The 25,142-nt window shown below is 39.3% G+C and overlaps 1 protein-coding gene and 1 pseudogene across 3 annotated transcripts in view; both read right to left on the reverse strand.

Moving 5' to 3' along the window:
- The window catches only part of LY75 (lymphocyte antigen 75), a 212,563-nt gene that overhangs the window by 185,397 nt on the left and 2,024 nt on the right, over nucleotides 1-25,142 (reverse strand). For 2 of the 3 annotated variants that reach the window (XM_077153968.1, XM_077153966.1), the window contains exons 2-4: nucleotides 20,220-20,591; nucleotides 14,089-14,259; nucleotides 11,890-12,054 (exon numbers count right to left, since the gene is read on the reverse strand). In XM_077153968.1, the coding sequence (XP_077010083.1) occupies nucleotides 11,890-12,054; nucleotides 14,089-14,259; nucleotides 20,220-20,591 (708 nt within the window). The remainder of the gene's footprint in view (nucleotides 1-11,889; nucleotides 12,055-14,088; nucleotides 14,260-20,219; nucleotides 20,592-25,142) is intronic. The other variant, XM_077153967.1, reaches the window with a different exon arrangement.
- Nucleotides 15,426-20,203, reverse strand: LOC143677669 (tricarboxylate transport protein, mitochondrial pseudogene; annotated as a pseudogene).

Consider the following 25,142-nt stretch of genomic DNA (forward strand, 5'->3'; position numbering starts at 1 on the left):
TTTAATCCTAATTCATACTGTAGGGCAGAAACTTTTGATTAGAATATTTCCATACAGATGTGACATACTTAATTGTGAGTATGACCTTTTAATTAGATGGAGATGTGACTCCACCCATTCTAGATGGATCTTGATTAGTTTACTGGAATCCTTTAAAAGAGGAAGCATTTTGGAGAGAGTCTGAGCCGACAGAGAGATGTTTGGAGATACTTGGAGCTCAACAGATACTGCCATGTGCCTTACCATGAGATGTTAAGCAAGTTGGAATCTGGAGAGAGCCAAGAAAAGCCAAGAGATGACAGTGAGCCCTAAAGAAGCAAAGTAAGGGACCCCATAAGAACAGAGGGTGAAAGTAGTGGAGCCCAGGAGCAAGGGACCATAGATGCCAGCCACGTGCCTTCCCAGCTGACAGAGGTGTTCTGTATGGCATTGGCCTTTCTTGAGGGAAGGTAACCTCTTATTGGTGCCTTAACTCGGACATTCTCTCGGCTTTCAAACTGTAAACTTGTAACTTATTAAATTCGGTTTTTACAAGTTGTTCTATTTCTGATATATTGCAATCTGGCAGGTTAAAAAACTAATACAGGAAGAATTTGCTGAATAATATAAATAAGCACAAACATTAAGGGCAAGACTGATAAATTTTTATGATAAGAGGAACCAAAAATAAAGTGAAAAGACCAAAGGCTTGGAAATGATATTTATAATCCTATGAAAAAAAGATTACTATCCAGAAAATATAAAGAATTATGACAAATCAATAAAAGAAAGGCAAACAACTCAATATAAAAATGGACAAATGATATGAGCAAGTAAATCACCATGGGGAAACCTGAGTTCCTAATAAGATTAAGAAAAGATTCAAAACCATGTTGAGAAAATGTTCCTCCCAAAGTGGTGATGTAGGGAGTTCTATGATTTAGTCTGTCCTTCACGGCAGCTAGTAAATAGCCAGGAATTGTCTGAAACAACTGTTGGGGGGCTCTGGACACCAGAAGCATATTATGCACTGGCTAGGAATGAGTGGAAGAAAAAAAACTTTAAGTTGCTGTAAAGAGCTATGAGTAAATCCTTCCATGTTATAGAGGCCGGTACCCATCCCCCACTGGCACAGCAGGCTGACTCAGGCGGGAAATAGAAGCCCTCTCTCCTAGGATCAGAGGGAGAGATATTTGGCCAGACACCAAATGCAACTTTTGAATAGGATATTCGGACTGCTGGATGCCAGCCTTGAGCACAGAAAAATTTGCAACTCACCGAAAAAAAGAAAGAAATGGGCAGATTCTATTTCAACCCTGCTCCCAGGAGCAGCAGGGAGGAAGCAGAGCAGGGCAGAAAGGGAGACACAGAGGATTCTCAAGATTGCAGAAGTCAGTTCGCTGAAGGACAGCTCTGCCCCAAGAAAAGGGGGAGAAAGGGCTGGCTCTTTCTTAATCAGCAAACTTGGGATGCTGATTCAAACTCTGAGGACAGCAACATTTTTTAAGCAGCCCATTAAAGAAAATATCTGGCAGCCTCCACTTCAGCCCTGCCCCAGGCACAGGCAGAAGCAGGGTTGACTGAGAGGCATAGTAACCTCTCAGGCTGTGAAGACAGGATGCTGAAGGGCAGGTCTTCCCCAAGAAAAGTGAGGAAGGAAGTCCCAGACCAGATAGCAGCTATTATTTAGAGAGTTTGGACCCTGGTGGCTAGGATACCAGCAACAATTTCAACCCACAAAAATTGGTGGGCAGCCTCTATCTCACCCATGCACCAGCAGGGGTGGAGGTGGGGCTGCTTGAGAGACCTTGTGACTTCACCAGCCTTTGGAGAACAGGGTGTTGAAAGGCAGCTCTTCCCCAATATGGTGGGGACAGGGATGGGGTGGTGTCTGTTATTTAGAGAATTCAGATCCCAGGGGCTGGGATAACAGCAACAGTTTCAGCCCACAAAAAGCAAGGCACAGACCCTGTCTCAACCACATCCCCAGTAGAGGAAGTGTCAGCTGAGAATTTAAAGGCACTGTACTGCCTTAGGACTCTGGGGAGTAGTGGACTGAAGAGCACCATCTGCTGGACAGGACAAGAAAGGCACAGAATCAGGAAACTTCACAGAAAAGAAGTCCTCCCTGGGGAACCCTGGTACTGATCTACACCCCTTTCATTAGTCCTGAACCTGTTCTTTCTGGGAAAAACTGACTGGAATAGGTTCTCTCAGGGGGACCCTCCTCCCAGAATTAGCCCTCCAGGTAAAAGTAGCTAGAGGTAACAAAAGGAGTGTTAAAAACATATACAGGCAAATAAAAATGAAAAAACAACAACAAATAGAACAGGTTAACATTCTCAGAGGAGGAAGAGGAAAGAGAAAGCTTTTTCCTGGGGATGAAACAATTGCACAAAGAGAGCAATCTCAAAAATCATACCATATACGTAGGGCAAAAATCAGATCAATAAGAAAAATTCTGATAATTAAATATAAGCTACTCAGAGTTATAGAATAAGTTGAGCCCAAGTGTCAAAGAAGAACTATAGCATAAAGCCAAGCAACAAGAAAACCCTAGGCAAGAGAGATAAACAATCTCCAAAAAAAAAAGCTAATTAAGAAATCAGATGCTTAGACACTCAGACACTAGCAAAAAATAGTAAGTCACATTAAGAAACACAAAGACATAGCCCAGTCAAAGGAACAAACTAAAACTTCATATGAGATATGGGAGTTGAAACAACAAATTAAGGATGTTCAAACAAATCTAAATCAATTCAATGAGATGAAGGAAAATGTGGCAAAAGAGATGAAGGACATAAAGAAGACACTGGGTGAGCATAAAGAAGAACTTGGAAGCATGCAAAAAATAAACAAACAGAACCTACATGAATGAATGACACAACAGAAGAGATAAAAAATACACTGGAGACAGACATACAACAGCAGATTTGAAGAGGCAGAAGAAAGGACCTATGGGATAAGACATTCAAAATCTTACAGACAAAAGTCAGATAGGGAAAAGAATGAGGAAATGAAAGCAGGGTCTCGGGGAGTTGAATGATAGCATGAAGCATGCAAATATATGCAACATGGGCATTCCAGAAAGAAAGGAGAAGGGAAAAGGGTCAGAAAGAACATATGAAGAATTAAGGGTAAAAAATTTCCCAACACTTATGAAAGATATCAATAGACAGGTTCCAAGAAGTGCAATGTACCCAAACTGAATAAATCAGAATAGACCTACCCCAAGACACTTATTAACCAAACTATCAAATGCTAAAGACAAAGAGAAAATTCTAAAAGCAGCAACAGAAAAGCAATTCATCACATACACAGCTTTCCTTATATGTATGTAAATAATCTTTACATTTTTCTGTAAAAATCTTTACCGATTTCTCACCAGATACCACGTAGGCAAGAAGGCAGTGACATAATATATTTAAGAATACCGAAAGAAGAAAACTGCTAGCTGAGGATTCTATATCCAGCAAAACTGTCCTTCAAAAATGAGGGAGAGTTTAAAATATCCACAGGTAAACGGAAGCTGAGAAAGTTCTTTAACAAAAGACTTGCCCTAAAAGAAATACTAGAGAGAGTTCTATAGACTGACAGGAGAGAGAGAGGTTTAGGGAAGTGTGTAAAAATGAAGAATATCATCAAGGGTAATCAAAAGGGTAAAAAGAGAGAAAAAATTAAGATATTATATTAAAAAGCCAAAGGAGAAAATGGTTAAAGTATTGCCTTTACTGTAGTAACATTTAATATTTATGTGTTAAACTCCCTAACCAAAAGAAACAGACTGTGGAATGGATAACAAAACATGATCCATCTACATGCCATCTACAAGTGACTCACTTTAGACCCTAGGACAAAAATAGGCTGAAAGTGAAAGGTTAGAAAAGGAAATTCCATACAAACATCTACAAAAAAAGAGCAGAGATAGTATATTAATTGGACAAATTAGACTTTAAATGGAAAAAAATTGCTAAAATAGACAAATAAGAACACGATATATTAACAAAATGGGCAATTCTCAGAGATGAAATAACAGTCATAAGTATTTATGCACATAAGCAGGGTGCTCTGAAATAAATGAGGCAAACACTGGCAACACTGAAGGGAGAAACAGATATCTCTACAATAATGGTTGGAGACTTCAATACACCACTCTGATCAATCGATAGATAATCACAGGATCAATAAAGGACACAGAGATCTTAAATAATACGATAAATTAATTAGACTTAACAGACATTTACAGGACACTGCACCCCACAACAACAGGATATACATTCTTTTTAAGTACTTATGGATCATTCTATAGCACAGACAACATATGGGGTCACAAACCAAATCTGAATACATTTAAAAAGACTGAAATTATACAAAGCACTTTCTCTGATAATAATGGAAGTAAGCTGGAAATCATTAACATGTGGAGGACTGGAAAATTCACAAATTTATGGAGGCTAAACAACACACTCTTAAGCAACCAGTGACTCAAGGAAAAAATTACAACAGAAATCATAAATATCTCAAGGCAAATAAAAATGAGAACACAGCATATCAAAACTACATACTAATAAAAGGAACAATTCACCTAGATATTGTACCAAACATTGTGGACATCCAAATCAACAGGCCAAGCCCTTGATCTTGAGGCTTGCTTTTGTGAAGCTTATGTGTATAGCAGAGAAGCTTAACCTACCTATAGGTATGCCTAAGAGTCACCTCTGGAAGACCTCTTTTGTTGCTCAGATGTGGCTTCTCTCTCTAAGACCAGCTCTGCAAGTGAAATCATTGCCCTCCTCCCTACATGGGAAATGACATCCAGGGGTTAAAGTCTCCCTGGTAGTGTGGGAGATGACTACGAAGGATGAGTTTGGCCCTGGCACCATGGGATCAACAATGCCATCCTGACCAAAAGGGGGAAAAGAAGTGTAACAAGTAAGGTATCAGTGGCTGAGAGAGTTCAAATAGAGTTGAAAGGCTACTCTGGAGGTCACTCTTAACGCATGCTTCAGTTAGACATTGCTACCTACCATAACTTGCCAAACCCCAATTAAAACCATTCCTGCCAATCCTAAATAACACCTAGGGCATTATATAAGATTCTACAAAGGTTCCATGCACTAGGGTTCCAGAAACCTACAACCTCCAGATGGGTCCCTGGACCAGAAAAGTCCTGAAATGCAGAGGGTCCAACCTCTCTAGAACATCAACTAGTTCCATCTACCTGTTCCACATTATCAACAGCCCCTTCCAACATGAAAAAGTTAGAATGGGCATAGCCCAAATACCCCCAAAGAGTGGAAGAAAGATCAAGTGTGATGGTGGAGTTATACAGAGAAGGTAGGGTTTAACAAATGAGTATGATTGTTGAATCATTATACTGATATTTCTTTTAGTCTCCATTATCTTAGAGCAGCTACAAGTAAAAAAAATATAATCCGTACCAAACTCTGCAATATGTTCTACAACTAATTGTTGTGATATGCTTTGAAATTTCTTTTTTGTATATATGTTATTTTTCACAAAAAAAGAAAAATATTTATATTTCTTCTAGCCGCCAGTGCTTTGGAGCAGCTAGAAGAAAATATCTGAAATAGTGGAATGGTAACCCAATACAAACTCTGAAATCTGTTCTGTATCTACTTATTGAAGTATATTTTGAAAATCATTGCTTTTTTCCTTCTTTTCTTTGTATATATGTTAAACCTAACAATTTAAAAAAAAATCAAGAAGAAGGCATCCAAATTGGGAAGGAAGAAGTAAAACTTTCACTGTTTGCAGATGACATGATCCTTTATATAGAAAACCCTGAAAAACCTATAACAAAGCTACTACACTTAAAAAAATGAATTCAGCAAAATGGCAGGGTACAAGATCAACACGCAAAAATCAGTAATGTTCTGCTAGCAGTCATTTCCTAGTCTCTGCTGGGAGCAGCAGGTAAATCAAATTTTGGGCCTTCGATGAACCAATAAACTCAATCAAGTGCTCCCTGAGTACAGAGCTGGCCTGGCTGTTCCCCTACAATGGTATATCTGTGGCTCAGGACAACTGCTATGCCTCTTCCAGGCTCTGTGGAATTCAGTGTATTGATACTGGTTACTTTGGTTTCAAGGCCTACTTCACTGTTTCTGAAAAAGGCACTGTCTGGAGTCCTTCAGGATCAGACTGGCTTGGGACCACAGTCACAGGAGTTATCTCCAGAAAGCTCATTGCAGCCATATTGCCTGATATGGCACTGAACCCAATAAATGTCAAGTGAACTGTTCAGCATAGATTCCCTATACATAAAGCAAATCTGATGCCATATCAAGAAAGTTCTTAAGGCCAGGATTATTCTTCTGCTTCATTTGGAGCCCCTGATCCTCCCAAGGTTCAAACTTTTGCCGAAATTCTCAACCATCACTACTTGCTCTTTCAAGACACAGATTTGGGTTCATTCTATGATCTGCTCCACAGAGAACCAGTGCTGCATATGCAAGAGGGAGAGGGTTACCCTCAGCTCTGCCTGGACAGGCTGCAGCTGGAGGCTATTCATAAGGTTCACTACAGCCCAAACCTGGTCTCCTATGGTTGGCTGGTATCTGGAGGGGCAATCAGGACTGGTTTGGATCCATTTTATCCATGGAATCACCTCTTTACTGGGCCACCATTTGCAGTTTGAAAGCTATGCCCACTTCAGCACGATGTTCCAACCATCCTCGACACCTAAAGGGCCTGGCTTCCCTCCAACAGGTCATCACTTTCTGCCTAGTCCCTAATCTTGGTCCACACAGGCCCCTTAGAATAAAGCTGGCCAAGAAGAAATAGTCCTGTGCACAGACCCACAGGATTCAGGGCATTCATGGACAGTAATGCTGCTTAGGCCTGGACCTTTTCATCTTGTCTCCCCAGGACTCCTTAGATCCCTCTCCTTCCACAGACTTTGATGCGGGCAGAGGGGCTTTCCCTCCACGAACCCTCAAGGCTTCTCAGCCTAAAACCATGGCTCATGAGAAACACTCAGGCCTGACCTTAGCCTGGGAGTCAAATTGCTCATATTGAGCATACTGTCAAATGGGTAAAGCCAAATAAAGGTATGGGGTGTTTTGAAATCACATGCAAGTGGGTGTTCGGAAAACTGGAAAGGGTACCTGCATGAAGGCTCCTGTCTGACTATATTCCAGGATCCAGAGTATTTATTGCCTTCCCACATTTTGCCTTTATAGTAACTGACACAACTTTGTGAGGAGTGATATTTATTGGGCTGAAGCTCACTTACAGTATTTCTTTAACTGAGGAACACTACAAATACCCTACCAATAGGACAGTGACTCAGATCTTACTTGCTCCTGCATATGAAATATTCCCCGTTAGTGGTCATCTGACCCTACTTGATTACTCCTAGACAATCATGTTTTAAAAGATCTTCTTTATATCAAGTAAAAGGGTACAGTCTATAAATTTTATCCATGGGTGTTAGGAAATCTACTCATTCTTTCCTGTGCTTGTCCTTTTAAGTATTTAATGATACCTATCATGTATTTACCAAGTGTTTTCTAGATTAAATATCTTCCGTTACTTTAAAAAAAAAAAAAGTAGAATTTCTACACGAGCAAATAACAACCTGAAGAAGAACTCAAGAAAACAAAATTCCATTTACAATAGCAATGAAGATGAATCAAATATCTAGGAATAAACCTAACCAAAGATTAAAGGACCTGTACACAAAAAAACTACAGAATATTGCAAAAATAAATCAAAGAAGACCTAAATAGACAGAAGGACATACCATGTTCTTGAATTGGAAGACTCAATAAAGTTTAGATTTCAATTCTATCCAAACCGATTTACAGATTCAATGCAATACTGTTCTAGTTTGCTAGCTGTCGGAATGCAATATACCAGAAATGGAATAGCTTTTAAAAGGGGGATTTAATAAGTTGCTTGTGTACAGTTGTAAGGCTGAGAAAATGTCCCAATTAAAACAAGTCTATAGAAATGTCCAATCACAGGCATCCAAGGAAAGATACCTTGATTCAAGAAGACCGATGAAGTTCAGGATTTCTCTCTCAAGTGGAAGGGCACATGGCAAACACAGTCAGAGTTTCTCATCTGGAAGGGCACATGGCAAACACAGCATCACCTGCTAGTTTCTTCTCCTGGCTTCCTGCTTCATGAAGCAACCCAGGAGGCATTTTCCTCTTCATCTCCAAAGGTTTCTGGCTGATGGACTCTTTTTCTTGTGGCTATGTCATTCTGCTCTGCGCTCTCTGAATTGCTCTCATTCTCCAAAATGTTTCCTCTTTTACAGGACTTCATAAACTAATCAAGACCCACCCAATGGGTGGAAACACACCTCCAGCTAATCCAGTTTAACAACTACTCTGATTAAATCACAGCTCCAGGGAGATTATCTAATTATAGTTTCAAACATACAAAACTGAACAGGGATTAAAAGAAATGGCTGCCTTTACAAAATGGGATTAGGATTAAAACATGGCTTTTCTAGGGCACATACATCATTTCAAACCAGCACAAATACCAATCAAAATACAAACAGTTTACTTCTAGAAATTAAAAAACCAATAATCATATTTATTTGGAAGGACAAGGTGCCCCAAATAGCTAAAAACATCTTGAGAAAGAAAAATGAAGTTGGAGGTCTCATACTTCCTGAACCTTAAAGCATAAAATAGCACGGTACTGACATAAGGACAGATATACTGACCAATGGAATTGAATTGAGAGTTCAGAAATAGACCCTCACAGAAATAGACCCTCACAAATCAATGGCCAATTGGTTTTTGACAAGGGGGCCAAGTCCACTCAACTGGGACAGAAAAGCCTCTTCAACAAACGGTACTGGGAAAACTGGATATCCATATCCGAAAGAATGGATAATCTATCTCACACCCTGTTAAAAATTTACCGCAAAATGGATAACAACTTGAATATTAGAGCTAGACCAGAAAACTCCTAGAAGAAAATGCAGGGAAATATCTTAAAGATCTTGCAGTAGGAGGTGGTTCCTTAGACCCTACACCAAAAGCATGGGCAATGAAAGACGAAATAGACAAATGGGGTTTCCACAAAATCCAATAGTTTCTTTGGTTTCAAAAGTCTTTATCAAGAAAGTGAAAGCCACAGCCTACTAAGTGGGAGAAAATATTTGGAAACCATATATCCGATAAGGGTTAAATATCCAGAATATATAAAGAAATCCTATAACTCAACAACAAAAAGACAAACGATGCAATTAAAAAGTGTGCCAAAGACATCGACAGACACTTTTCTAAAGAGGAAATACAAATGGCTAAAAAGCACATGAAAAGATGATCAATTTCACTAGCTATTAGGGAAATGTAAATCAAAAGAACAATGAGATACCAATCACTTCACAACTACTAGAATGGCCATTATGAAAAAAAAAAACCCAGAAAACTACATTCCTGGAAAATACTTATTCACTGTTGGTGGGAATACAGAATGGTGCAGCCACTAAGAAAGCTGGTGATTCCTCAGCTAAGTATAGCCTTGCTATATGATTTGCCAATCCTGTTACTAGGTACATACTCAAATGAACTTAGAGCAGGGACAAAATAGACATTTGTACACCGTTGTTTACAGTGGCATTATTCACAATTGCCGATAGATGAAAATAGCCCAAATGTCCATCAACTGATAAGTGGATAAATATACTGTGGTATATACATACGATAGAATATTACACAGCTATAAGAAGGAATAAAGTCGTGATGCATGCCACAACATGGATGAACCATGAAGACATTATGTTGAGCGAAATAAGCCATAAACAAAAGGCTTATTTTTTGTTTAAATATCATATAGTTTCACTAATATGAAATAATTATAATGAGCAAACTTCGGAAGTTCAATTCAAGAGCACAGGTTGTCAGAAGATAAGAAGGTAGAGACTAGGTAAATGAATGCTTTAGGAGTACAAAATGTTTAATAATGTTGATTATAAATGTTCATACTGTGTGACTGTAGCACAATACTATAAGTGTAGTTAACAATGCTAAGTGTGAGTATGACTGAAAGAGGAAGGTTAGGGTTGTATATGTCACCAGAAAGAAAGCTAGAGGAAAAACTCTGGGTCTGTATAACCTAGCGAAACCTAGAGTAGTCAATGAAGATGGCTAATTGTACAAATATAAGAAAGTTTTTACATGAACTAGAACAAATGTACCTCACTATTACAAGGATGGATTTTATTGTGTATGAATAAAACTGTGAAAAAACTCACACTGAATAAGGGAATACAAAACACAAATGAAATACTATTGCATATCCATTGTATTGGCCAATTAAAAAGTCTGATGACACCAAGTGCTAGAGGAGGTGTAAACTGATACAACCACTTTGGAAAGCAATGTGGAATTTTTTACTAGAAGGAAAGATGTGCACCCTATGACTCAGCAATCCCTAGTCTCTAGAAAATCTCCCACACATCTACACAATGAAGCATGCTTAAGGATTTTCTTGCAGAAGTGTTTGTAATAACAAAAGATGTAAATAACCCGTCTCTCAATAGCAGAATGGATAAACTGTGGATTATTCATACATTAATAATATACAACCAACACACTTAAAATGGATAAAGTTATATATAGATGAATAAGATAGTATTTCTATCTGTGGTAGGTAGATTCAGTTGTCAACTTGGCCAGGTGAAGGCACCTAGTTCTGTTACTGTGGACATGGGCCAATGGTACATGAACCTCATCTGTTGCTCATTACATCTGCAGTCGGCTAGGAGGCATGCCTGCTGCAATGGATGATGTTTGACTTAACTGGCTGGTGCTTAAATGAGAGAGTGCAACGTAGCACAGCCCAAGCAGCTCGGCATGCTTCATTCTCAGCATTCACAGCTCAGTCCAGACCTTTGGAGATGCAGAAAGTTGTTGGAACCCAGAGGCCTGGAGAGAAGGCCAGCAGAGATCACCCTGTGCCTTCCCACATAAGAAAGAATCTTAGATGAAAGTTAGCTGCCTTTCCTCTGAAGAACTAACAAAATAAATCCCCTTTTATTAAAAGCCAATCCATCTCTGGTGTGTTGCATTCCGGCAGCTAGCAAACTAGAACACTATCATTTCAATAATGTATAACAATAACATAATGAATATAATAACATAATATAGTATACATATAAATGTATATATGTTATAAAAGCATTCCAGAATGCTACACATCCATCAGAGTGATGGTTACTTTGAGAGCGGGGCATGGGATTTTACTCTTCTAACATTTTATGTCTTTAAAGAAAGAAAGAAAGAGAGAGAGGGAGATCTAGAGCAATATGACAAAACGTTAGTCAGGGTGGTGGTTTATGCAGGTCTCTTTAACGTTATTTTTCATTCTTATCTGTATATTTTAAATGCTCATAATAAAAAATTTTAAATTACCATCACCATCATGTTTCAAATCCATCTATCCACTCGGCATCCATGTCCTAATACCTACTTTAAGATTTTCTTTAAAACCTTCCATGTCCCTGTCAGGATTATACTCCCTCACATGAGGTTCTTTCCTAAGGCCATCTTTATTCAGCCATCTCCTCCACCTTCTTGGAGTTCACTACTTTTCAATGTTCGAAAAGTTTAGTATTGACTTCCTTTTCAAATCCTTTCACTTAGAATTAGGGTAGCAAATTAATCCTGGGGCCCTACCCCATTTTCTGAACATGAATCTCTCTTTAATTTCCCTCACAAAATATATTAAAAATCATGGAACATGATTATACCAATGGAATATAATTACATTTACTGATTCTGCTTGTACATTTCAGTGTTCAAGTTTAATTCCAAATAGAACATAGAAAATAACACACAAAACAACACACCTGGATATGAAAACAGAAGAAAGCACTTTTACAATTTCAACACTTTACCACAAGTAAGTCAAACCTACCTTTAAGATAAGTTAATTCAGCAACGTGGTTGATGCTCAGTAAGTCAGCTCCTTGATTTTGACATGAAATATAAGCTTCTTTCCAAGACAGTGCTGCCTGGGTATTAAATTGGTAGCAATTTCCAATCTGCTCATTCTTTTCCCAATTATCTTCACAGCCATTTTCTGGTGATAAAAAGATACATTAGTGATTATAAAGTAATGGCATAATATTTTCTATTACCAGAAGGCTCACAGTTTGTATACTCTTAGAGTCTGCCAAAATTAAGGCTAACTCTGAACCAGATGATATTTCAATCCTTTGGTTACACAATGAAATTTAAGTCACAGGACACCAAAGGACTAAAATTGGTTAAAGGCTTCCACTCTCCCTATTCCCCCCATCAATTATAATGCCATGTTTTATCCCATGCCTCTGCCTGTCCTCTCCCTGAAGGTAGGAGCCTTCAACTGTTCACACAGTGCCATACCCTTGAGCTGATGGAAAACAAGCTCACTTGAAGATGGTAGCAAATTGCACAGGGCCTGCAGCAAAACAAAATCACATGTGCATATATGGGCACAGATATTCTACTTAAATGGCCAAATTTAGAGCCCAAGTGACTACCTTATTTGAGAAACTGAGTCCAAGTTTCTCTTCAATATGATACTAGAAATATATCTTCATATATTATGATATAGAATTAATATTATATAATTCAGATTATATGCATTATATATGTATATGAATTATGCATATATTATATATCCTATATAATTATATAAAATGTACATACTGTAAACTCCAACAAATATATGAATATATATATATATTTTTTCACACAGAAAACCTTCAAGCTATTTCCTTGAAAGAGGTATTTAGGTCTTGATATAGTGGTTCAAAAATATACTCAGAGCTTTCCTTGTACTCCCTACAAGAGGGAGAACCAACACAGACTATGTTACGCAAGTCCCAGGCTCCACTTTGGGGTTTTCCAAAGGGTTTCGTGTAACTCAGTCACATATCACATTTTGGACTCATGGACCTGCAAGGTGGAAGGGCCATTTATTTCATAAATGGGAACAAAGATCTAGAGGTATTGGCTTCTCAATGAGGCAAGGCAGTGTGGCTGTATGGGGAAAGGACAAACTGGGTTCAATTCCCGGCTAGATTTATTAGCTGTGTGACCTTAGGCAAGTTACTTAATCCCTCTGTGTCTGACTTTCCTCATCTGTAAATGGGGATAAATAGTAGCAACCACCTTAGAGAGTTGTCATAAGGCTTGAATGAATTGATGTATGTTGAATATTTAAGTACCTGACACCTGGCAGAGCCTTACAAGTATTAACTGTCATTACTTCAGTCTTTTTCCTTTCCTCTTTGCTATAGATTCTCTCAACCTAGGGCCCTTTAAAAAATATTGCTTGATGATGAATATGCAACTATATGATGATATTGTGAATTACTGATTATATATGTAGAGCGGAATAATCAAAAGTTAAAAAAAAATTTCTTGAATACCTGTCACTTGTAAGGTATTGCAATGCCCTGTAATCCTTACCTGACTGGCCAGAAAAATGTCTTGATTGTACACCAAAATGCAGCATCTACTTTGGTCTCTCCTCTCTCTCTCAACAACAAACTCTTTAGCACAGCCTGAATAGTTTGCTTCAAATAAGAAGCAACCGAGTGTTCTGACCAACATATAGAAATGGCAGAGGGAACCATGTCACCAATTTTGAGAGGGCTGGTGGTATCTGTCTCCTCTCTTTCCAACATACTTTTCTCCGCCATTCTAAAATCTTTCTTCGAACTTAATGAAACTTAAGTTTCATTCTCCATGAAACTTAAGAGGTTTACTCACCTTCTCTTCATTCTTCAGTTCACTAGAATCCAGGTTTTACTACCACTGTCTTCTGGAACTGATCTATTAAAGGTCAGTAACAATTTCTTAACTGCTAATTTATTTTACCCTTTCTCTCCCTGAGGTATGTGTGCTCACCTACCTCCTCCTTTGTCCTCCGTGACATCATTCCATCTTGATTTTCTTTCTGACCTACTTATGAAAGCAAACGCAGTGACCTGCAAATGTACTCTTTATTTACTATAGCAGTTCTCACGGTTATTCTTGTGTCATCTTGGACTCTTCCTTTTCCCTTTGCTTCATATAAACTATATCCTTTTCTTTCCATATGTAAAGTTAACCAGCCCACACATACCTGGTTTTAAGCAGATGCCCCACTTTTGATCGTATTCATAATCTAAGGTAGTTGCACACCATGGCTCACTATGATTCTCATCAAGAAGACACTCATGATGCCATTTCCCATCACTTAAGAATGGAAATTCACAAGGTCTCCCATAGGAGTTCCCATCTCTGGTATATATTTCTGTGGGTTGGGAAGAAAGTAGACGAAAGGAGAGTTAAAAACTGGATAGCTAGTTTCTAAAACAGTTTTAAGAAAAGACTGTTGTTTTTACTTATGAGAATACAGTATATGGGTAGGTTGTATAATGCACTAATTAAGAGCATGGTTGCTGACTGCTCAAGTCTGGACTTGAATCCTGGACGCCTCAGGAACAACTGTGTGACTATGGGCAAGCAAGATGACCTCATTAGCCTTTGTTCCTGCATTTGCAAATTGAGGATAATAGTGTTTACTTATAGAGTTGCTGTGAGGATTCAATGAAATAATCCATGTAAAAGTTTCACTTATTGTGGTGTGATTAGGAGCTAAAAGATCCTGGCTTGATCAAGTAAGGACCCACTGACGCCACCATGGGTGGAGAGTACTATTCAAGAAAGGGTACCCTGCTTGGGATTAAATTTACAATCTATTTTCTATTTTTTTCAATAAGAGTGGGGCCAGAAAAATACCTTGGAATCACTGAAGGTGGGTGTGAGTTAGAGATCTAACACCTGTGGAGTTAGAGATGGACAGTTAGCCCCATTGTTCACAGAGTGGCAGTAGAATTAAGACAGGTGTTCGTCTGTTAGGTCTTTTTTGTGACAGGATCTGGATTATCCTGTCTCGGAAGGATGATTCTGAGAGTGCAGGTGCCACCCCATCTGGGGCAGAGAGAGGGCTCAAGGGCCACTAAAGGCCAGTGGTAGGAGAAGCAGAGGGCACATGGGCCCTGGAATGCAGTGAGGTAGCAGAAGCAGCTGTGGTAGGCCAGGACAGGGTGCCCCCTCCACCCAGGGTGAAAGACACCAGGCTGGGACTGGGCCATGGAGAGGTACAGGATAGTATCACATAACATGAAACAATGACATATGGCCTTTGGCAAGAATGTGGGACATGTGGGCAGGACTCATAGGGACACAGAATCACAGCAGACCAGATACAGAGACACTATGATGGAGTCATACACAGACCACATGGACTGATAGCCCCTATAGTCACAGGAGCAGATGCAGGCTGCAGGGTGCGAGAGGGGCCTTTTCATACAACTGTCCTGGAATAAGTCTCCTGGAATAGGAGACAAGGAGACCAACTGGTCCAAAGGCCTGGGGAGTGGGGGTCTGCCCTAAACCTTCATGCTCAGTCATCTTTCACACTTTGTTGGACAGCTTCACATCATAGATGAGGAATACGATGGTCCAGGCAGACACGGCCCAGGTGAGGACCAGCGTCCTTGTAGTCCTTGTAGCCTTGACCACCTCATTCCTCAGGACCTGCAGGCTGCAGTCCAACATGTTCTGGTATTTGTGGAACTGCAGGCCCTGCATCCGAGTCCTGATCACACTCAGCAGTGTTCCCCAGTATGTTGGTGGCACCAGCGATCAGCAGGTTCATGGGCTTGTCCCCTCAGTACTAGTTGTGCAGGAAGGTCTTGAGGAAGAAGTGGATGGCCTGGTTGGAGCCCTGCTTAAGCAGTGGCCATGAAGCCCTAGTATGTCCCCTTCAGCCCTTGTTCCCGTACAATCTCCCCGACCTCACGGAAGCAGCCGCTGCACTTGGACTTAGCAGAGGTCTGGTTGCGGATGAACTCCACCTTGATATTCTCCATTGAGCACATGACTACCTTAGCCTTGCCACCTTGTCATCCAGGCCGCACACCAGCCTGTGCATGCTGCCCAGCTTTGCCTGGGTGTCCTGCATTTGGTTGCTGAGAAACTCCAACATGCCAAAGCTGGTGGAGGCCTCGGGGATGGAGCCGTAGAGCAGGCTGAGGCCCCTGACGCCAGGGCTGCTGACCATCTGCTGCACACAGTCGGTGATGCCCCAGTATGCTACGGGCTCGATTGCGTCTTTTTGTACTCGACAACAAACATGAAACAGATCTCGATGACACCCACCAGCCGCTTGCAGGAGAGTGGAGTCCTGAGACTCCAGGCCCCATGTGCCCCATCGGATGCTGTGTGCAGAACCACACGTTCCACCCACCCATCCCGGAAGTGTAAGACTTAGATTTGAGGATTTGAGAGGAAGAGATGCTAGACCTCTGAATGGATTCCTGGAGAGAGAAAGGAACTGGCAATTTGAGTTATGAAAGAAGAATCGGTGTCAACTGGGCAGTCATGGGACTAGCTGGTGGCTGATGAGGTAGCAGGTTTAGCATTTCCTTTCAGTAATTTTCCTTGGTACAAGAAAGGAACTGAAAAATTATCCCAACCTCAGATATACCTGGAAACTCTGGAGGAAGTGTACAATATTTAGGCTGATAACAGTTCCCTTGGAATGGTGTTTTTGTAGAACAGCTAATTCTGCTGTCACACTTTTCTATAGCCTCAATTTGTTTACAACCCTGGCAGTTACCAGATCAAATAATGTCTATTAGGTAAAACACAATAATGAGATCTCATCATCCTTTACCAGATCATTAGAGTCCCTCAAAATATCTCATAGATTTGCTTTAAAGTGTGCTTAAGACAGTATTTGATTCCACATCCTCTATTATTCTCAAGTCTTCATGCAAATGAAGTATGAGACTTAATTTAACAATTTTGAACGTATGAATACTCCAGATGCTTTTATTTGCAAACAATCTTTTAAGGAGCACCAGTTTTGTTTTTATAGGACATATAAATGGTTTTGAGCAGGATAATTCTGTTAAAGGGTATGTCGATCTTATAGTTTATAAGGATTCTGCTTGTTACTTATGTTTTATTTTTAGCCATAACAAAAGCTCCCAATAATTCATGACCAGTTACAAAACTCAAAGGACAGTTCCTTAGCACAATAACTATTACTTGTACAATCTCAGGGATTTTTCTAAAACCTTTTCTTCCTATAACAGAGTGCTATCTTATACATTTCTTCCATTTGCACCCTGATATAACCTATGAGATGAGTAAAGTTAAGTATGACACTTGTTTGTAAAATCCCGATATTGCAGAGAAGTTAAATGAAAAGTTCAGTCATTCAGCTATAAGTGACCAGGATGAAAACAGACTCTCTGATTAGAGTCCCTGACATACAAGGATGGCTTATGGCACTAATGGCTGCCTTCTTGGATTTCAAGTCACATGTCATAGATCAAAGCTGGGCTTCAGTTAAAAGCTCTCCCATTCATAATGTGCTTTGAAGAGTGATAACCACACAACAGCCACAAGAGCAGCAGATAAATTATGCTAACTATTCACTAAGAATTTTATTCCCATACATTCTTTGCTGTCCCTGAATCCCTTAAATCCCATGGGTTTTCCTAACAAGGCAAGACTATCCTGAGAAGAATCTTTTCTGAGTGCACCATTTCATGGCAAGAGCAACCTTAAAACAACAGCTTATTCTACAAAGGAGAACATTTGAGAGATGAGGCACTTATATGGAAAACTAACAAATAATTTCTTCAGTAATCTTCAGACAAAATAATTTCAGTGGTTGGCAAAGAGGTTGGCAAGCTTCTAAAAGTTGCCTCCAAGATTCAAAAATTTCTACAGCCATCCCTCCAATAAAAGTCAATCTATCTGCATCATTTACCAAATACCCAAAATGTGAGGACTGCTAATGAGGTCAAAATATCTTAATGATATAAAATGCATATCTACTAGTCAAATGCTCTTCACTTGTAAAGTTTATACAACTGAAATTTTCTCAGATGAGTAAGACTTAAACAGGATAGGGAATAGGAGGCAAGCCAGGAAACAATGACAAATAAATGCTCTTATATTAAAAGTTAAAATCTCTATAATACAAAAGCCCAGGGAAAAGTAATGATTCTATATTTGGGGGAAGGAATCCTGGTTTGGAGCCCTAGCTTGCTTATAATAAGCTGGGTAACTTTGGACTTGCTTTGTTGGGACTCAGTTATCTTATCTTTCTTATCTCTACACAGTTAGACAAGAAGGGGGCAGGGACACAGGGACTAATATCAGGAATCTGAGAGAGCAGTCCCAGAGAAAGTCCCTAACTTAAGATAAGTCCCTAACCTAATAACAGGAAGGGATATAGGTAAATTTTTAAAACATACACTATCAGAACTTAATATCTGATCAAATTTGGATGGCAGCAGAGGAAAGAAGAAACGCTCTGGGGTGGCCTGCAGATTTCTGATAGGTATGCCCGGGATGATACCAATTGGTAGTAGATGGAACAGAGGAGAGGGGGCAGGTTTGGCCCTGTCCTCTGAGCATATAAAACCTGAAGTATGTCTTGACTAGTCAGAACTGTGTATGCCTTTTTTGAATTTTGTGTTCCAAATATTGTATTTGTAAGGTCAAGAAACACTGTATGCACCTTAGCTGTTTTTCCTAGTGGTCCTGTTTAGCTCTCTCCAGGCTGGTGCCTTGGGAGGGTTGTTAACCTTTCCCATGACAATGATTATGCTGGCAGCCTTGGGAAGCCCATGGACCCTCTTCTCAGAAGCATGTTATTAATGCATAGAATAAACATATGGGATTAAAATAAAGCCAGTTATATTGAAATGCAGACACTTTGGGGACTGAGGGAGTTTGAGAAGATTAAAACTATACCCCTCCAAAGAATTGGGGGGCAGGAGACTGAAAGAACTCTGCCAAGAAAATTATCCTTTCTGATGCCTGAACAAATATGCCAAAACAAGATAAATCCAGTTCAAAAGGCATTTTGTTGTTTGCTTCCATGGCTTCCCAAACTGAAGAAAGGCTTTTAGAGCACAAAACTTAAAATTGCCATTAGATGGCATTTGCTTTTTAAGTTTAGGAGGAAGCTGGCTAGAAGAAACCAAATTGTTCAATTCCTCAAGGGTGGGGAATTGGAGACAAGGAAAACACCCCTTTTAATTCTCTAATCTTTTCCCATAACAGTATAAATTAACATTCTCAGAAACAGATCCATCTTCACTAGTGACTGCAAAGAGGCTTCACCAGGAGAAAAACATATGCAGGTAATAGGAGGGATGGAAGAGAAGATGCCATCTTGAGTCACAGACTAAATTTAGCTTAAATGAGCTTTATGAAAAGAGGAAAACTTTTGCAAAGGTATGTAATTTATAAAGAAGGGCAAGGGTAAGGCAATACTAAGAGACAAGAAAAGATAATTGATGTAATTTAGAGCAATATGATGAAAAAGAGATGTTTAGGTGACTGCTAGTTACATTTAGTGGTTTAAAAAATAAATCTACTTATTCTTTTTAAACAGGGAAAATTGTTGTAATCAGATCCCTAGACTCGGAGTAAAGTTTGTGATCAGTTACCCTGAAGGTAATATTCATATATTTATTTTTGGAAGCAACTGAAAAAAAGTCCACTGCTAAATGGCTGACAAAAAGATAAATATCACAGTATAGTAGTCAAGACAAAAATAAAAATAAACGGATGAGGCTCTTAAAATTTTTCTGTTACATCAAAATATCTAGGCAAGAAAAATACGTTTTTTTTCTTTTTTCTTCTTCTTCCTCCTCTTCTTTTTACTTACTTACTTAGAATAAGTTAGAATAGGTTCTACTTTATTAGAGAACTTGCCTTTTTTTTTGCATGGGCAGGCACCAAGAATTGAACCTGGGTCTCTGGCATGGCAGGCGAGAAGTCTGCCTGCTGGGCCACTGTAACCCGCCCTAGAGCACTTGCTTTTTATACTGTATGAAGGATTTCCTGTTAATCTAACATTTTCTTCCGTCTGGAGTTCAGAATAGACTCATAGGAAGTACATCAGTTCAGTTATCAGACAGACTTCAAATCACAAGTTTACCTCAAAATATGACTTTGGCAAGGTATTTAAACTCTCCTAGCTCTACTTACAAAAGGGGCAAATGCTACCAATGTCAGAGTTGAATGTAGCTTAAAGTAACTGCCCAGATCCTGAATTGAATGCTAGCTCACTTTCTTTACCAGTATATAACTTTATTTTTACTCAGTTGTTCATGTTCAATGCCTCATTTAACAAGAATAACGCCAAGTGACTCAAAGTCCCTCCCCAATACTCACCATGGTAAGGCTGGTCACAAAGGTTTTCCCCTGAGCCTCCTTTCTTCCAGACATCAGATGAATTTGTACTTGCTATTGCATATCCTCCCTTGAGAGCCAACCTGTACTGTGCAGCGCCATACAGAGAGTCACCATCACATTTCCACCACAGCATGGCCTTGGAGTCACAGCTGAACATTCTCAAGGAATCCACAGATTTGGTGATATCCAGGCCAAGGCACTTCTGGGATCGCAAATGAAAGAGCCGATGCTGGGATACCCACTTCCATAACATGTCCTCAGTGTCCTGACAGTCCTTTGCTACTATCCAGTCATTCAGCGGCACTATGCACTTGCCCATGTTTTCATTGGCGATGGTGAATGGATCATTACCTGGGTCAACACAGAGAGTCAAGAAGACATTTCATGATTCTGAACTGCATGGCCAGTAGGCTGTCATCTTTGCTTTCTGATAAGAGTTGGAGAGCTCACACCTTTAGTGCTTTATAAATGTAATGGGCTATACAAAAGTAGGAGGACAGTGGTAGCCTGAGCATGGGCTCTGGAGCCAAACCATGGGGTTCAAATTATGTCTCTGCTACCTGCTAGCCATGTGACCAGAGCAAGTTATTTAACATCTTTGTGCCTCAGTTTCCTCACATGTAAAACAGAGAAAATAATAGCACCTACTTCATACAGCTGATGAGAGGATTAAATGAGCTAATACATGTAAAGTACTTAGAAAAATTCCATGAGGGAATTTTTCCATTTTTAATGAGCTAAAGAAGCCCCTTAGTTTTCATATTCTTTAGACAGTTGCTCTATGGTCACTGAAAAACATGAGCCTATTTGGGACCACAATTCTCTCTTGCTTACATGTTAGCTTCTATGGCAGGATAAATTATTACTGATGAATTTAAATTCTGTTCTCACTCTATGTTCCCCTCCTTCTGGTCTTGTCACATAGCCTGACCTCTGTGTTCCTCTGTCTCAGGGGAAGTTAGTATGGCAAATAGGAGAATCTGCTTAAAGTCACCTTCCCCATCCCTTCTACCTCTGTATCTCCTACAGACTTTTGTGGATGGCCGAGTTCATCGAGGTGTCTCAGTGGAGATGGACAGCTTTCTGAGGCAAGAAGTAGAAGAGTGGAATAAAGAGATGAAAAAAAGGGAGATCTGGGGTTCTGAGGGGAAGGAGGACCTGTGGCCAGAACTCTCTTAGTGCCCTCAGGAAGGCGACAGGACTTGGACAGTATCAGGTAGATCACAGATTCAGATTCAATAGCCAGATGGGTTCAGACAATGGAAGACTCAGAAGTCACCAGCATGACTAGTGAGAGATCCCTGAATGTTTACTGAAGATCCCTGGCACATTTGCATGAGCTTGAGGACCCCCAGTAATGACAGAAATTGAAATTCTGAAAGCCAACGTAGTGGAATGGGAACTCAGAATCAAATCAAATTTAAATTAAGATGTCATTTCTTGCAATGTTGAATTCTTACGGGGCAAAATTTATAACCAATTCCACAGGCTACAATTAATTGAACAATCTGGTTAGTTCTTTTGCAAAAAAAAAAATTTAAGCATTATAGTACAGAACATCACGTCGATGACAGTAAAATTGGTATATTTTAGGCAAGCTTAAATAATCGCTACCTATGAACCACTGAGTTCAACAGAAGGACCTGTAAAATTTTGGTTCCCAAAAGGCCGTATCATTTTGATAACGGCTTCACAATCACTGGTTTATTTTTAATATTTTTATTAAGAAATATCCATATATGTACAGTCCAACCATATTATATAATCAACGACTCACAATATCATCACATAGTTGTATATTGTTCACCGTGATCATTTTTAGAACATTTGCATCACTCCAGAAAAAGAAATAAAAAGGAATAAAATAAGAACTCATACCTACCTACCCCTCCTTCTCAATAACCCACAGTATTTCAGTACCCAAATTTTATCCTTTATCTCCTTCTATTACTTATTTTTTACCCTCTTATTTTTTTTACTCTGGATAAAAGAAGCATGAGACACAAGGTCTTCACAATCACACACACATTGTTAAAGCTATATAGCTATACAGTCCTCTTCAAGAATCCAGGCTACTGGAACACAGTTCCATAGTTTCAGGTACTTCCCTCCAGTCACTCCAATGCACCATAAACTAAAAAGGGATATCTATATAATGCACAAGAATAACCTCTAGGATAATTTCCGAACTCTGAAATCTCTCAGCTACTGAGACTTTATTTAGTCTCTTTCCTCTCTTCCCCCTTTTGGTCAAGAAGGCTTTCTTATTTCTACGATGTTGGGTCCCAGCTCATGCCCAGGAGTCATGTCCCACATTGCCAGGGAGAGTCACACCCCTGGAAGTCATGTCCCATGTAGGGGTAGGAGTGCAGTGAGTTCACCTGCCATCTTGGCTTAAAAGAGAGAGGCCACATCTGAGCAACAAAAGAAGTTCTCTGGGGGTGACTCTTAGGCATAATCATCAGTAGGCTTAGCCTCTCCTTTGCAGGAATAAGCTTCATAGAGGTGAGCCCCAAGATTGTGGGCTCAGCCTAGTGAATTGATTGTCCCCACTGCTTGCGAGACTATCAGGAATTCCCCAGATGGGGAAGTTTAATATTTCCTTCTTTCTCCCCAGCCCTGCAAGGGGACTTTGCAAATGCTTCTTTATTCACTGCCCAAATTACGGGGATCACACTAACCTGGACAGACCAACAAAATCTCATGCCCTATTCAAGATTCTATGTAATTATGGTGTTCAAGTAAACTGACCATACAAGTTAAATTAGATAACGTGCTACCTAAAATACAAAATTTTGCACCAAATAAACATCTCTCCTTCTGATTTTACACAGAGAATGAAGTTTGAAAATATGTGCCGTATCATCCTTTACCTAGTATTCCTATTTACCTTAGTCCTATCCAGATCAGCTTCATTCATTTCTCCAGATGAAGTCTGATCATTTTTTGAGGTTTTTAAACAGTTGCTGAATGGAATAATGCTGATTTTTACAGCTTCAGTGCTCTAACTCTGAGTCTCAGGAGTCACATAAATACCTGAAGTTTCAAGGAATGACCAGGTTATATACAAATAGCTCATATCTCAGAACTTAGAAATATCTGTTACAATTCCTGAATGTATGTGACTGCTGTACGAGCTTACAATCTAGGACCCTTTACAGTAGGCCCCAACTTAATAACCCATGCTTTTGACTTCAGTTCTCTGAGTTTGTAAATTCTAGTTAGTCCATATGAGTGAGGCATGATATATTTGTCTTTTTGTTTCTGCCATTTCATTCAACATACTGTCTTTAAGGTTCATTCATATAGTTGCATGCCTCATAGCTTCATCCCTTCGCAGCTGCTCAGTAGTTCCTTGTATGCAAACACCACAGTTCCCTCTTCCATTCCTCAGCTGCTATACTCTTAGGCCACCTCCATCCATTTCGAATCAGGAATTCTGCTGCCATAAATACAGAAACTCCTGGTTTGTAGTAACACAATGCCTTTTCTAGTCATAACTCATGGGCTTTCAAGCTAAATATTCTTACTTGAGGGACTGGTGACTAGAGGGAATTTCACCATTGAAATATTTATAAACTTAAGTCCATTTGCAGTTTAGACTTTGATTGGAATTTTTTGCTTTTATTAACAGTAGCAGCAACAGAAACTACAAGAGGGGGAAAAAACCTTTTAAAGCAAAGTGTTATTTCTGCTTTCAGATCTGTATTTTAAAATATCACATAGGGTGACAGCTAGGTATGTATGTCATCTCTCACCCATTCCTCTTTGACATCACTTCTGTTAATCTCTTAGTGATGAAATAGGTAGAACAAGCAGCCAAAAATTGTACCATCTTACAAGCTTACCACTCACATTTTTTCTAGTGCCCTTCTCTCACATTCTGTACCCATTCGGGTCCCTATTCACACCTTTCCCCAACTATTCTCTCCCATCAGTTCAGAATAAAATCTTCTTCTAACACATCTGAATAGTTCATTGCCTTAGTCTAAATTTGTATTTGAACCAATTATGTAATATCAATGTTTGATACTTATAGGGTGGTCACTTAGAACAGTTTTAATTGATATAAATTAAGGCAACTATTATTCATCTATATGCATAATGTATGTATAAGCATTCATACATAACACACAAGCTGGGGAGAGTGTGTCCTCTCTCATAATGGTTCCCCATATCCTTCCTTGCCCTTTGCAGGAGTCGTTCAGTCCACCTCATCTTGTGACTCTACTTATAGAGTAGGGTCACAAAATGAAAGAGCGGGAAGGGGAACTAAGAAAATGTGAAATAATTCCTTATTTAGAAAACTTGTATAAGGATATAAAACTATTTTAGAAACATCGTGTACTTTGAAAAGGTAATTACAGAATAATTTTTGAAATTTAGATTATTTATTGATAGCGATGCCTGTTATTTTTACAGCCTAATACTGATCCTACGTGGTTTTTAATTTTTAACTCCAAATACAATATTGAAACAAATCTAAAAGGCAGAGTTTGATGGACAAAGCCTCATAACCCTAGCAGCCCTTTTTATATGTTTCATTTTACATAGACATATCAATGGTGTTTAGAGGAAAGGGCTAAGTAGCATTATAAATTGAAAGTAAATTTTTAGTATTTCTATATCCATCAAAGGAAAGCTGTTTCTCTCAGGATTTTCTTATAATCTGGTCACCAAATAACTCCTTTCTGATAAGCCCTAAGCCAAAGAACTTTTTGCACATCCCAAAGAAAAGCTAGGTAGTGACATTTTAAAACCACAAACACATGGAGAGTGAAATGGCAACAGGATGAAGATTGTAGGATTTACCCTTTAGGAGAAGCTGCCATAGTTCACACTACCAGTAAACATTTTGTGGAATTTCTACTGCGCGTGCAGTGCATAGGTTCAGTAGGAGAG

This window comes from Tamandua tetradactyla, chromosome 3 (assembly GCF_023851605.1).
Source record: "Tamandua tetradactyla isolate mTamTet1 chromosome 3, mTamTet1.pri, whole genome shotgun sequence".
Classification (NCBI taxonomy): domain Eukaryota; kingdom Metazoa; phylum Chordata; class Mammalia; order Pilosa; family Myrmecophagidae; genus Tamandua; species Tamandua tetradactyla.